This window comes from Liolophura sinensis, chromosome 9 (genome assembly GCF_032854445.1).
Source record: "Liolophura sinensis isolate JHLJ2023 chromosome 9, CUHK_Ljap_v2, whole genome shotgun sequence".
In the NCBI taxonomy this organism is placed as follows: domain Eukaryota; kingdom Metazoa; phylum Mollusca; class Polyplacophora; order Chitonida; family Chitonidae; genus Liolophura; species Liolophura sinensis.
This window is the reverse complement of record NC_088303.1, coordinates 10,939,244-10,955,244: the sequence shown is the minus strand read 5'-3', so window position 1 is coordinate 10,955,244 and position 16,001 is coordinate 10,939,244. Positions and strand designations below refer to the sequence as shown.

The 16,001-nt window shown below is 41.3% G+C and overlaps 1 protein-coding gene across 1 annotated transcript; it reads right to left on the bottom strand.

Annotated features, from left to right (window-relative positions):
• Positions 1-4,468: 4,468 nt before the first annotated feature.
• On the bottom strand, positions 4,469-15,470 carry LOC135475578 (carotenoid phi-ring synthase-like). The gene is made up of 8 exons (XM_064755502.1): positions 15,437-15,470; positions 12,848-12,952; positions 11,961-12,116; positions 11,176-11,328; positions 10,737-10,839; positions 9,263-9,517; positions 6,838-7,081; positions 4,469-5,192 (listed from the first exon to the last, which is right to left on the bottom strand). Exons 1-8 carry the CDS (start codon positions 15,468-15,470, stop codon positions 4,656-4,658), a joined length of 1,587 nt encoding a protein of 528 aa, XP_064611572.1. The 3' UTR covers positions 4,469-4,655.
• Positions 15,471-16,001: the final 531 nt, after the last annotated feature.

Genomic DNA, 16,001 nt, shown 5'->3' with positions numbered 1-16,001 from the left:
CCTACAGTGAGCAAGGTAAAGTACATACGCTTGTACAGTACATATATCTTCTTTTTGACATATAAGTAAGATTAAAATATAGGTCAGATGTTTTAGGGAATATTACAGGCCTTTGTTCACTGATCTGTTGCAACATATTCTTTATCAGTTATCAGGGCAATACAGTTTTACAGATACGGATATTACACCGCATGACTCTGCAAATATTACAACAAAGGATACCATAGTCTATTTCATTTAGAGAGTATTCAGCTCTCCATAAAATCAGTCATACTTTCTACCCAAATTGCCTTTAGTCACTGGTACGAAACAACACAAGCTCAACACATGGGTATGTTGGAAGTCTACATTATTGCAAGAACCCTTTGCCTCGGGTGACGTCATAATTATTAAAAAAAACAGTGGTGTGCTCGATACTGGACGGAGTTTAACGTGGTTTGACGAAGGGTGACACCAGTCACCTAAACTGTTGTCGACTTAACCGTAAACCCTGTTACTGACACAGCTGTGTTTGAAATTGCTCACACGTTTTAATATTATATAACCTTAATAAATTATTGTTATTATATCTCTTGAAGTATATGATCCCAGAGTGGTGTGGATTTAGCGGTGGTTGTTAGAAAATTAAAGCCATGTAGCCTATTCGCAGAGACAGTAATGTAGGCTGTGTTACTGCGTGGAGTTTGTTCTAATCGATTATTGGTGCAGCCATTATACAACAAATCACTCTCCACGCCCATTGTCCAGCATGCAACTTGCTTTCGAATAATTATGACGTCACCCGGAGCAATAAGTTCTTGGTGTCGAAACTAAGCTTATAAAGTTTAACATTATGGATAAGAAAAAGTATTCTAACTGCATTTTCTTTGTAATAATATGGACGTTCAACATGTCAACGTGTAGAGCTTGGGTTATTACGTGTCACTGGCTAACGACAATTTTGGTAACGAGTATGACACAAACACATTTAAGTACATGTATAATACGAGAATTAAATGTTCTACAAAGTTGTTATTGTAGAGGGAAACCAGGCTGTTCGAAAAGGGTCTCACAGTTGTGATTTTCATGAGATCTACGCTTAGAAAAGACCTCAGCTGAGGTGCCTTTTCATACTTGTAACTACGCATGACCTCAACACGTGTTAACCTTAACACCATTTATACTTTTTGTGATGCGTCACGGGTCAACTAATAAGGTCAATAACAAGTCAGCTTGCGCAGTGTCCTATTTTAACAAAGGTAATTTCTAAACCTGTCTTTTCATAGGCCATACATCGTGTCAGTGAACTCAGCCTACATTGCCTTCTGGGATTTTCCATTCTTTATAAAAACCTCTGTTTAGACTCCGTTAATAATAAATAAACGTTTGTTGGTTTATTTGGGTTCTACCTCGTTTTTCATATTGCGTGGCATATATGACCATTGAAACATGGTGAATAGAGGAAAATGTAGACACTGTATATGGGAAGAGGAGGTGGTGAGTACATGAGAATGCACGGGGATACATGCATGGTTAATGAGAATGGCGATGTGGTGGGTAGATGGGAATGCACGGGGATACATGCATGGTAACGGAGAAAGAGGATGTGGTGAGTAGATGGGAATGAACGGGGATACATGTATGGTAGCTGAAAAAGAGGATGTGGTGAGTAGACGGGAACGTACGGGGATACACGTATGGTAGCTGAAAAATAGGATGGGGTGAGTACATGGGAATGCACGGGGATACATGCATGGTAACGGAGAAACAGGATGTGGCGATTACATGGGAATGCACGCATGATAACGAAGAAAGAAGATGTGGTGAGTAGATGGGATTGCACGGATATACATGCATGGTAACGGAGAAAGAAGATGTGGTGAGTAGATAGGGATGCACCGGGATACATGCATGGTAACAGGAAAGGATGTGGCGAGTAGATGTGAATGCACGGGGATACATGCATGGTGACTAAGAAAGAAGGTGTGTTGAGCAGATGGAAATACACGGGGATACATGCATGGTAACGGAGAAAGAGGATGTGGTGAGTAGATGGGAATGAACGGGGATACATGTATGGTAGCTGAAAAAGAGGATGTGGTGAGTAGACGGGAACGTACGGGGATACACGTATGGTAGCTGAAAAATAGGATGGGGTGAGTACATGGGAATGCACGGGGATACATGCATGGTAACGGAGAAACAGGATGTGGCGATTACATGGGAATGCACGCATGATAACGAAGAAAGAAGATGTGGTGAGTAGATGGGATTGCACGGATATACATGCATGGTAACGGAGAAAGAAGATGTGGTGAGTAGATAGGGATGCACCGGGATACATGCATGGTAACAGGAAAGGATGTGGCGAGTAGATGTGAATGCACGGGGATACATGCATGGTGACTAAGAAAGAAGGTGTGTTGAGCAGATGGAAATACACGGGGATACATGCATTGTAACGGAGAAAGAGGATGTGGTGAGTAGATGGGAATGCACGGGGAAACATGCTTAGTAACGGAGAAAGATGTGGTGAGTACATAGGGATACACCTGGATACATGCATGGTAGCTGAGAAAGAGAATGTGGTGAGTAGATGGGAATGCACCGGGATACATGCATGGTAACGGAGAAAGAGGAAGTGGTGAGTGGATGGAAATGCACGGGGATACATGCATGGTAACGGAGAAAGAGGATGTGGTGAGTAGATAGGAATGTAGGTATGGTAAATGGCAAATTCACCTGACTGATGACAATATTGAAAACGTTGGTACCGTAGAAAGGGGTCGTAGATGTGGATATTGTAAATGTTTGTTAGCCTGACGTTGAGACGTAGTTGCTTTGGAAACATAAAATGTGACTTTTGTCGGAAGTGGCGATGAGTGGGAAAAAGGCTGGGAAGCGTTGTTGCTTATTGACACGGTATATTGTGAAACAAGACAATTAAATTATTATTTTTTATATTTTGGATAATTTAGCGTTCAGCCAATTTGTTTAAGTATACGCATGCGCTTACCCATTATATTCCCTGAATCTTGCAGAGGGAGGATAAATGACAGATGGCACAAAACAGCCACGCTGAAGAACCTGTCGTGAATCGGTATCAGCAGTGTATAATGAACAGGGATAAACAATTCTGGTCATAACATGTGGAACAGGCTGGAGACGGAACAGATCAATGGAGGCGACACGGCCGAACAAAACACAAGTAATGTCACCATGTTTACTTTTAAGTTAATGCTGATGACATTCCTTGACAGTTAAGGCAGGTTTTACTCTCAGGCCTCGTTAAACAAACACTGACGGAAACAGATCGTCAATCTCACTCCTTACTAAACAAATGAAAACTCAACGCTACCAATTAAGTTTATCGAATAGAAGTGCAACAGCTGTCAGTTTCAATTCTTCTCTATAAATACTACCTAACGTCCGTACCCACGTCCACTTTTTGCGCATTTCCGTGAAGGTAAGGTAGCTTTATGTGAATATTTTATTGCATTTAAGGTTTGATGTGTATTCTCTGCAAATCTTTCCAAATTTTTGGTTTGTTTCCCCGTTTTTTTTTTTTTTTGCTTTGTTTTTTTTTTGTTTGTTTGTTTGTTTTCTTTCTTTTTCTTTTTTTTTCGCTTTTGATTCTGTTTATGTTTTGTATATCAAGGTTGATGGAAATAGCAGTTTTTATGAGAACTGCATATTTTCGGAATAACGCCCCGGTCACGTTTCCTCCGGCACAGGCGTTGAAGCTGAAATGTCCATTTGTGATCTTGCAATGAATGAGAACTACTTATGCTACCACTTTGCCAACAAAACGTTATCCGAAAATGCAAGAATGACAGATAGATTATACGGCTTATGCAACTTATTCGATTTTCCAAGCAGAGAAAAGATGGCATGTAGAGCGCTGCTGGTGTTGTCGCTGATCGCTTGGTGTAGTCTGTTGATTAGCGGAAACGACCCCGTTTTGTCAGAAACAGACGAGACCGGATGCATTGTTTGTACTGTTGCACAGCCACCAGATCTCCATGCATTTTGCATACAAATGAGGAATAGTTGTCTCCAAGAATATGAACGTGTGCAAAAACTGAAATCTGACGGTAAGAAAAGAGTACTTCTAAGTCTTGATATTTCTTTGACTTACATTTCTTTCTCACCGTTTTAGCCTTTCATCTCACAAATCCTTCATGTTAGTGTTTTCTTTGCTTTTATAATACATTCGCCGCTGAGTTGACTGTGACCTTACGTCAGGAGGTTTACTGATCGCCAATATATGTAGATGGAATGTCTCTGTACGACTCTCGTAAACTATCAATCAACCTAATGAATAAATGCTCAGAATTTATTCAGCTATTGGACTGGAGGAAATATGCAGATTAACCACGGGTTTTCCGGTTTGCCCCACCCATAAAACTAACCTCATTGTATAAGTGAAAATTTCTTGAGTATGGCACTAACCAACAGTCAGATCAGTGATTTCCATGTTGTAGGTGAGCAGTACCAGAATCAGCTGGACAACGACAGCGAGTTGGATGATTAAAGGGCTGCGTACTACAACAGATTTGACATGTCAGCTTATTGTACATGTACGTCTCGGATAACCTTACAATAATAAAACTACAAAAGAAGAATATCTAATTAGGCCGACTTTTATCTTTGATTTCCTCGCTTAATGTGCGGCATCACAAAATACCGGGCCCTCTGAATGGCGGAACTGTCATTGTAGCCTGTTTCACGTGATCGTTTAACAGAATATAATTCGCTGCCTCTCGTCCAGTGGAAACAGCCTTTTCCATGAGTGCGGAGGGATATGAGGTGTTCACCCAATCGCCTGCCAGGTACATGTTAGGTATGCCGGAGAGGATGGGTTGGTTGACGGTAGGGCGGAGGTGAGCCATGCCCGCTTTGGAGGACGGGAAATCGTGCAGAGAATTCACATGTAGGCCTAACACTTTGAAATTCTGCTCAAAAATTTCTGGGTAAATGAGTTTGACGGTAGGGGATATCTTGGCCCACACCTCAGCGTCTGCCATGTCGCCGTACGGCCAGGTGTACAGATGGAACTCTATGACAGAGCCTCCGGTCTGACTGGCCCATATCTTGTACTCATCCTCAAGCATGTGGAACTGAGCGATCAAGTTGATCGGGGCAAACGCTGGGGTTTCCAGAACATCCGGGCGACTGTTGTCCAGCTGCTTATCAAACCATGCCCGTAATACCTGAAACAAAAACACGCACAAACAGTTAAAGGAGAAGAAAACTTAAAAACATGACACTATAGGTTGAAAAGAGCACATTTTTTTCTATCTGGTGGTACCTGCTGCATAATTTGGCGATTTTCCCTCGCCATACACGTAAAGCCTGAAAACGGCAAAGCAGGCTTAAATCGCTGAATCCTTCGCGTCCTCCATCTTAATACCCTTTAATTTATGCTGGGTGTGTGTTGCCTCTCAGCCAGTGAGAGTCGTTAAAACTGTCGGCTTGTTCGTGTAAACGGAACCTACGTCTAACATTCCGGTTTCCCGATCGTCAAGCGGAAAACGAACTGTACTGTTCACTACCTTCTGGGAAGAAGAGTTCTACGGGAAATGTACGAACTGCACTTCGGCGGTTTCCGACAGCAATTCTCCTCCTAACACAGAGGACTTCAGGACAAGTTCTTGGGCAAAATAGAGTCGCCCACAGCCTATGTTGGCGCTGACTTTATTTATAATTTATCAACTTGAGGTACATGTTTGAATGTTTTTATGGCATGCGGGAGTAAAATGCCCGTTAGAGTGAAAGATAACTTAAAAATATAACATAGACTGCAAAGGTTCGTTCACAGCTTTACCACATTTTGTCAGAGCTATCCAATTCAACCACCATACCCTCTGTAACCTTCAATAACCCCCTCCCCCGCCCAAAGATCCATTATACACCAGTAAAAAGCATATTTTGATGCGCATCCTTTAAATTTAACGGTTTAAAATGTTCTTTGATACCTTCAGTTGTTGGCCTTCTCCCTTCGGACTATAATTTTAAAATATTTCAGTTTAGAGAAAGAAGGAAAGAAATCAGTAACATGACGACCGTGACATGTATATAAACTCATGAAGAAACCAAAACTACCGACCTACTTCATAGATGAGCAGAGATGTGTATAGGTCGAAACTGTTCTACATTGGAGTGACCATTGTACTACCGGTAATTTTCAAAAGGAAGTTATTTTTGCAAAATTATTAAACGTTACTTATTACAGTGGATCTTTGCATGGGGTATCTCAGTGTTCACACAAGGAGTTTTATGTATCCAGGTGGAGGAAACCCCCGCACCGCTACATGTACATGATAAATCTACTGAGGTAAAGCCCCAGTCGGAGCTGAATTAGAACATGAAAACTTCTTAGACATGTTCTAGTCGTCTTTCAAGGGGAGTTATGACATGGCACGACCAACTTGACTACAGAGAACAGTACACACACCCAGCTACAAAACCACATCAAAATGAGTATTTGAATTACTTGCTGAAGTTCAACTCATGCTCGTTTTCACTTCGGTTGTACCTGGGAAGACATGCCAACAACCTGGGGATGGTCGTGGGATTCTCCCGAGATCTGCCGGTTTCGTCGCACCATAATCCCGACCGTATAAGTGAAATATTCTTCAGTACGGCGTAAAAATCAAAGAATTAAATTGAATTACTTGTCCAGGAGGTCAGTCTGAGATATGGCAACGGTGTCGTTGCACAATACCTTGTAAGGTGGAGCGCACCTTGTAAGGTGGAGTATGTCTTGTAAGGTGTCGCATACCTTGTTAGGTGGAGTTTACTTTGTAAGGTGTTGCATATTTTTAAGGTGGACCATATCTTGTAGGTGGAGCATACCTTGTAAGGTGGGGCAATCTGCAGTTTTCCAACCTTTGACATGATGGTGTCTATGGCAGAGGTGACCTTCGGGCTCGAGGCATACTTTTGGGCAGTGGCGGTCAGGATGAGCTGCGTAGCTCTCAGACTCGGGGATAAGATGACGTAATCATATTTGGTACCCGCGGGATCGACGTCACTTCCGGTAACTGCTCCTGTGGTCATGTTCACGACCAAACTGTTTACTTTGCTTCCCAAATGAATTCTTCAAGTAATGAAACCACACACATATATCGGATTTATACGCACTCGATATCAACAACCACACGATTGTCCCACCTGGACAAAATTTAATACATAAAATAATTCAAACAGGCACTACCGTTTACACATGCCTAATGCGCAGTTCCTAGTGGTTAATTTTTTTCTTTTTTTTCATTGGTGTTTTACGTCGTCCTCAAGAATATTTCACTAAAATGACGACAGTTACCATTATGGTGGGAAGAAACGGGGAAGAAGCGGGGGGGGGGGGGGGGGGGAACGATGGTTGTTTAGTGTTTTTGAATGTAATATCTAGTGAGAGACTGCCCACCCTGTCGTATCTGAGGGGAGAATATCTATGTTGACGAGGTGTAATAAAATGCATATTTGATTGTCTCATTTATTACGGCTTACTCATGAATATTTCACCTAAATGACGGTGGTCAGGTTTAAGGCACAGGACACAGTCTGAAGTAAATGAAACCACAAATCCGAAGGTGGTATAAAGCATAAAGGGATTGTTTATTTGATTGGTGTTATAAGCCGTACTCAAGAATATTTCACTTAGACGACTGCGGCCAGCATTGTGATGGGAGAAAACCGGGTAAGCCCGGTGGAAACCCACAACTATCCGCAGGTTTCTGCGAGACCTTCCCACGTACGGCCGGAGAGGAAGACCGCATGAGCTGGACTTGAACTCACAGTGACCGCATAAAGGGACAGTTTTTTTACTCCTGATCACTCACTGCATGTACAAAGGTACATCAGTTGAGCATCTCTCATTGATCATGCCCAATGGGCGATTGTTGATAAGATTGACTAGCAAACGGCTGATCGCTTTGTTGAGCGATTAACTGGATCGTTGCTTGATTACGCGACTTATTCCATCCATTCATCAATCAATAGATATGAACATTCAAATAACATTTACAGTTAAACAGTCATCCATGTGCAGGGCTAACTAGCGCAAATATTGCCGAATATTTATATACAGAGACTGGTGGATCGCACTGCCTTCAGTTCAAAGGGCACGCTCAGAATACTCACATACTAGTATGTGACGGACTGGACTTTTCAGATACAGAGACTGTTCATCCCACAGGTCCAGATGAAATTTTGGTTTATTTATTTATTTATTTGATCGGAGTTTAAACACACCGAACTGGAGAACATTTCATTTACAGGAAGGTGGTCAGGATTATGTTGAATACCAACATTTTCTAACAACTACCACTTGGTAGGCTATGTCCTAGCATCCAGCACTTTGTGTGCCTTAGCTGCCAACACTTCATGTATCCTTGCAATTAACACTCCGTGCTGTGCTTGCAACCAACACTCCGTGTGTCCTGGCAGCCAACATCTCTGTGTGTCCTAGCTGCCAACACTTCCGTAAAGCTACTAAAATTCCGTGTGTTATAACAACCTATACTCTGTGTGGTCTCAAAACCAACACTTCGTGTGTACTAGTAAATGGCATTTCATGTGTCCTAGCAACCAACACTTCGTACGCTATGTTTTATCAACCAGCACTTTGTGTGTTCTAGCTACTGCTACTTCGTGTGTCCTTACAACCAACACTTCATGTGTCCAACCAATACGCTGTGAGTCTTAGCTGGCACAACTTCGTTTGTCCATGCAACTAACACTTCTTGTGTCCAATCAACACATTGTATGTCCTAGCTGGCACCACTTCGTGTGTCCAACCAACACTTTATGTTTCCTTGCAACTAATACTGCATGTATCCAATCAACACATTGTGTGTCCTAGCTGCCGACCATACGTTTGTCCTTGCATCTAACACTTCGTGTGTCCAACCAACACATTGTGTGTGGTACATACGTAGTGATTAAAATGCAAGCATCTTACAGCCCTTAAGCCAAAATTATTGTCCTTCAGTAGTGGTCTATACTTTGTCTTCCGCATGTCTCTCTTGTGATCAGATATATAAATACTTTGGTTTAAGATACAGTGATACAGTGGTAAACCTGACCTACTGCTGAAAAAGGCGTAGGATACACCCCTAAACTAACAAACACGCACTGAATATATATATATATATATATATATATATATATATATATATATATATATATATATATATGTATATATATATATATATATATATATATATATATGCTGCGCATTTAGTGTATCGACCTGGTAAACCCCGTGTCTGTGCCGTACCTAGCGCCGTGTTGACGCAGTCTGTCCGCCCAGGGATTGATCACTGACGTGCCAAAGTCCTTCGAGACCACTTCCCGGTGATCAGCTTCCGAGTCGCTGAGGAAGTAGAGCTGGATGAAGGTAAGAAGTTCGGCTGCACTGAACGAGCTCCTGTTGTTCAGTGTCACGGACACAGCCGGCTCCAGGATGATGTCGTAAAAAGCGGTAGGTACACCCTTCGCTTCCTTCCACTGCAAAGCCGTCATGTGATCGTACCTGGAAGAAGAAGTCCAGAGGCTTATCATTCGCAGTAGGTCTAGCTGAGTATGTTAACCAGGAAGCTTTATCAGTTCTCCGAACATTCCGCCTTTATCACCTGTTCTATCTAGGCCTACGGTTCAGTAAAATATACATATATCATGTGAGACATCATCACAAAAGAGGAAGCCCCCTGTCCCATGATTTTAAGACAACATTTATACAGAAGTGATTTTGACAAATTTTTGAAACATCCAAAAGAGTGTCAACATTGCAGTAGAGTTTAATAAGCGCAAGATCGACATAGCTAAATTCCACCAAACTTTTGATCATGTACTGATCGAACGTAATACAAACCTAGGCTTTTGATTGCTTAGCCCTTTAAAATTAAAATATACACAGGAAGAGCATATGTAAATGTGATATATTTTGTTGCATTGCGTGTTTGCTGTGCTAGGCTATACTCCTGTTATTTGATATAAGTTAAGCCAATATAAACTTCACCTCATGGTCTGATAAACCATTTTAAACTATATCAAGAGAAGGGTAAATTTCATTTTGGAGTTTTTTCACGGAAATATTGCCAGGTATTTTGTTTCCAGCCTTACAGTTTTTTTTAGTATAATCTATGAATAATTGTGGTAAAAATAACATGCATGGAGTTCTCTTTATATCTCTGTTTCTAAAATCGAGCCAATGTCACCGAAAAAAATCAACACAGGTTACGACATCGGTGTATATTTATATTTTAAAAACCCAAAATGGAAATATATATATATATAATTCTGAAAAAAGTCTGCGCAATCTGTGTAAAGCCGGCGTCGGAGTGTAGAAATGTGATACATTGTTAATCTCCGACAAAAGCTGATCTCTAATTATTTTGTACAACTCAATTATAGACATCCCAAGTTTTTTTCAAAATAAGAATTTATGTCTAATTAATAGACTAGCAAAGTTAAAATGTGCAACTAATATATCCATATTTTGTGACATGTTTAAATGTTGTTATTGATGAAACTTACTATTGCTGTATTATCGCAGAATTATCGCATACATTGCGATCATTATCGCATATTATCTCAGTATATGCGATAATACTGCGATAATCAACTAAATTGCTACGCGATCGCCCAAAACTATATTACAACTAGATATCGCGAAATGAAATGCATTTGTGTGAGAGAGGCTTAACGGACCTGAAATAAACCTGATTCCAAATCTGAATCTACAGACATACTTTTGGTAGACATTCCTGAAGTCATATGACGTGAGATCCGGGACAGCACCGAGTAACCCCATGGCGCTCAACAGATTCAGGTTGGGGCTCCGGTTAATGATTCCTATGATGGTGCAAATTACAGATTATTTTGGATTTCATATGTTGCGTTTACATATATGTTACATATTCTCAGTAATTCAGTAGAAGTGAGAGTTTCTCGAGGTTTTGTGTGAAATATATTTGCAGTGTTTACAGCATTTGTGGTAGTTTTAACCATGAAATTGCTCCAGACGGTTCAGCTCTAATATGGCTCAAATTCGAGAAGCATTAAAAATTAGACATAAACAGACGCTTGTCGAGAAAATTGGACACTTCAGTGGAACATGTGACATGAAGTCCATCTTAATACATCGTCACCATGGCAAGTCACTTTTCTCCTAGGGCAAGCGTCACATACCCATAAGGTTGAAGGGGTACGGCCCACTGCTATAGATCACTTCCGGTTTGTACTTCTTGAAGACGAAGTGGACCTTTTGCCATGGTTTGAAGTTACCATCGATTCCAAGACGCTGACGGATGTCCTTAAACTGGTAGTAGTTGTGAAACCAGGCTGTGAGAAGAGATGCCAGTACTCGGGTTAATATTGCACCGTAAATACTAACACACTTTTTTAGCCTACAGAGAACTTAGGACAAACAGACACCATCAAATGTGTCATTATACGTCTGTTGACATCCCGACATACACCTGTGATGGCCTTGCCAGGTTGGATTACTTAAAACAAAGGTTAATTTGATAACTAATGATTTGTTTCACTCAAAATACAAACAACTCACAAGCAATTATCAACATAGATCCTGTAATAATTTGGAAAAATGACAAGTTAAACGGAAAAGCACATGGATAATTGTGGATAATTAAATCAAGCATTCTCAATACTCTAGAGTCTCCGCTCTTTTTTTTTACCTTGGGATCCCTCGCTTCCACACTGTGGACTACTCAGGACATGCTTACATGTTGTGTGTAGGGGTGAAAACTGTGCCGTTTGGAAAGCAATTAATTACAGTACAATGAATTAATAACATTTTGGTGAAACTCGGCAGTAGTAGAATAGAAATAACCATTCTGTTTTGGCGGTAAAATGACGGCGTCTGAAAAACTAATACCATATTTTTAATATAACCACGGACAGTATTATGCCATACCTGCGAGCTTTTCATTTTTCCAACTTATAAGTTTTACCGTGAAAACCATGCTCCACTTGAAATGTTTTGTTGGCGATGTTCGCCGGTTCAGTTTTCAACTTTCCTCCCAGCTCAGGATTGGCTTCTCTAATGGTGACGTCATAGCCTCGATCTGACAACTCGAGAGCTGCTGACATCCCAGCAAGACCCCCGCCTGTCAGATGTGACAAGAAAACACAAACATGTATGCGCATGTCGCATAACGATATAAGAGTGAAAGCAGGGTGCATTATATCACATTAAGGCTTATTTAAGCTGCCTATCGGATTATTGTATTTGGTTACATACTTGTTTAGTGTTTATTATCGTACTCAAGAGCATTTCACCTGAGCGACAGTGGTCAGTTGTATGAGTGGAGGAACCCCAGATGAATTAATAACAGTCAATCTTTCCCAACTGTCACAATATTGCCCCTGCAGGACGAACTTCTTGTGTGAGGTATATTGGTGAATGTCAAGACACCAACAAATTGCTAACAACAATGTGTGCTGTTTATCATCGCTAAACCCCAAAGAACAATAGAGGCGGGAGAATCCCGAACTGTCACTGCCGGAGGCTGGGGTTAAACCAGTCACTGGAAGACAATCATCATAATTTCCCACCAAACTGCCCCAGTTACACTTATGTCATTGATAAATATTTACATACATTATGTATGAGGTTATTATGCTTATGTGTATTGGTATATCATCGGACTATATCTCTCGACAAAACATGACGATGAAAAAATGTTTACACCAAATTAGAGAGCCAGCACCCACTCTGTAAATTTGATTTCTCATTTACAAAGCTTGGTGGCAGTTGGCGCAAAACCTGCATAATTTGTTGAAATTAAAAATGTGTGAAAAATGACGACGTAAAGGGAGAATATTTCTATGTCCTTACCGATGACGAGTGCGGATTTGGATACGCCACTTTTAAGCCGGTCTGCGTCATTCGGGTTGAGTGGGTTAATATTCCTGGGTGGAGACGGAAATCCTAGGGTCACGCCTGAAACAGAAGACGGGAACGAATGGAAAGAACGAGACATTCAGCGTCCTTTGTGGAGATGGGAATTTTTAGGGTCACGGAGAAACAGAACACAGGAACTACTGAAAAGAAAGAGACTGTTCCTAGTGGAGACAGGAACCCTATGGTCAAGTCTGAAACAGAACATATGAAGCAATTAAAAGAAGAAGGCATTCATCGTTCCTAGGGGAGATGGGAACCGTAGGGGCACATCTAATACAGAACACATTGGAACCACTGAAAAGTACAAGACATTCACCGTCACCACTGGAGATGGGAACGCTAGGGTTACGTCTGGAACAGAATATAGGACCAACTGAACAGAACGAGACAATAATCATCCCTAGCGAAAACGGCAACCGTCAGGTCACACCCAAAACAGAGCACACGAACCACTGAAAAGAAAGAGACCGTCCCTAGTGGAGACTGGAATCCTAGGGTCACCCCTGAAACAGAAGACAGAACCAATGAAAGAACGAGACATTCACCGTCCATAATGGAGACTGGAACCCTAGGGTCACATTCCCCGTGAAGACGGAATATAGTGAAAAGAAATTGGTTCATATGTTCTGTTTCGCACGTGACCTTAGAGTTCCCGAGACAGGAACCTAGGGTCACGTCCGAAATAAAAGATATGACAGCGTGAGCCTCAAACAGCGAGAACTCTAGAGTCATTCAGTCTCCTTAATTTTGACGAGAGTGAAATCTAGCGTCACGCTTCAAACAGAACACACTTGAACCAATGCAAAGAATGAGACATGCAGAGTCCAGGGTAGAAACAGGAACCCTAGAGTCACGATTAAAACAGAATACACAAAAGCCAAGGTCCAGAACTAGGCACACACAGTCTTTAGTGATTAAAACTCCGGCTGTTGATAGCTCACATGTTTATTTGTATCGGTTTCATTACAGATAAGTGACCTGGGCTAAAGGATTGTCACACAAGCAAGCGCTATAAGTACAATAGCACTCTACAGACGAGCGAGCGATATCAATAAAATAGCACTATGCAGGCCAGATATGACATCTGTTCGTGCTATTAGTTCAACCATAAAGTTGTATATGGTGACCTGCGACTGATATCAACTCTGTACGATCAGTGTAGTTCATTTGAGTCGCATCTTGCTCACCGTGTATGCCGAGATTTCAGTACATTTCATTGACACGTCTGAAATTTTGCCAACCGGAGCAGGCTTAAGTTCCGGGCTTAACTTTCGCCTAGCCATCAGATCAAGGCCGAAAACGGAGCGATATAAAAGCGTAGCGATATACGTGGTGTCTGGCTTGATTGTTTTGATTACAACTCTTCACGGGTGAAGGCGGACTGGTCACCAGAGATTCTGGACACCCGGACCATATTTTCTTACAAGAGATTTATAATCAATAAATTGCACAATTTGGGAAACTTTGAGTGAATGGATTTGATAGAACACACTTGACATAGTATTGTGTGTGGTCTAGTAACTTGTGACTTTGATTGCAATGAAGACACTTTAGGATATAACAGACGCTACAATGTAGTCAGACTTCGGTGTGTGTACATGTACATATACTCTGTCTCTGTGTCGCCAAAGTGCTGCCCCCACTGAAGTATCATGCCGAACACTCCAGACACCCATACCATCCAGTCAGTCACATTATACTAACACCGGGCAAACCAGACCTGTTTTCTGGCACTATGGCCACTCAGTGATGAGCGCCAAGCGAATCAGCGAATAGTATCATTTTTGGTATGACCTGATCGGGGTTTGATCCCAGGTCTCCCGACTTCGAGAAGAACGGTACAACCTTTGTGGCACCGACGCGGTCCAAATGATACAAAGGGAGATATGTTTACGCCATATGCAGGACACAGGCTTAGGCCTGTTGCTATCAAAACAGAGAAAGGTTGAGAGTATCAAAATTAAAACTATGCGTGTTGACGTAAAGACGACGTTGACAGGAAACATAATAGACATATTTGCAGTATAGTTCTCATATGGTTTCCCCCCAGTCAGTGTATGACCGCACATGTATACCTTACCAGGTAAAGTGTAAATGACCCACGCTTTTATTACAATGTATGCCGACGTTTTTGGGATTTACAAGCTAGGCAATTAAAGACATGGCCAAACGTCATACGCAGGCTCGCACTGAATAATAAATAATACTTTTCTTTTAATCATTAGTATTACATATATTTATCATAGACTATCAGCTTTATCAGTCTTGGAATCAAATTGCTTGCCCCTGATGGTATATTGCTGTACGCCTGGAGTTTAGCTAACTGGTGGTACGCAGTAGTTATCTCAAGTGGATTGGCTTTAAACAAATCTTGTAAAATTTAAAGGGCGTGGTATAATACATCGACTTATATGATAATCAGATAGTTACGAAAAAATAACACTGCAGAACAGAGCATTGCGCGTTTCAGCAACAAGACACCAATGCAGATGGGGTAAATACAATAAAAATTGACATCCTCACCCAGAACAAAGAGAAATACAATCCCTGCTGTCATCATGCATGTCACGGCGAAAGTGAAAAATATATTTAACCTTAGCTACATTAATACCTTTAGTATGTCTTTGGGAACTCATGAAATCGGACAGATGGCCCTGGCTGATAAAAGATACGATGAAGAACCAATCTGCGGTATGCGTTGTCCACATGAGTTCTCGGCCGTGCTCCAGCTATTGAGTTGACACGCAAATTTTAAAGTATAAGTATTCTAAAAACAAGATGGCTCCTTTATGTAAGCACTAAAACTTAGACTATTTCTTTATTTCTTTATTTATTTGATTGGTGTTTTACTCCATACGCAAGAATATTTCACTTATACGACGGCGACCAACATTATGGTGGGAGGAAACTGAGAAAATTAGCTTACAGCAACTTACTAAAGAATGTTCGATTATATGATGACAGTAGTTATGTTTATGGGTTTAGAAAGGACCTGGTATGGTAAGGCGGGGAATCGGCCCCGGCGTAAGAAACTGTGCACCTCAAGAAGCGAAACTAACTATAGCTCTGAGTGACAACAACTGACACA

Coding starts and splice junctions, on each gene's coding strand:
- LOC135475578 (XM_064755502.1), bottom strand. CDS start 15,470: ATGACAGCAGGGATTGTATTTCTCTTTGTTCTGG. Junction 10,840..11,175: donor GTACCCCTTCAACCTTATGG/GTATGTGACGCT, acceptor GCACCATCATAG/GAATCATTAACCGGAGCCCC. Junction 5,193..6,837: donor AGATTGCCCCACCTTACAAG/GTATGCTCCACC, acceptor TTTTTGTTTCAG/GTATTACGGGCATGGTTTGA.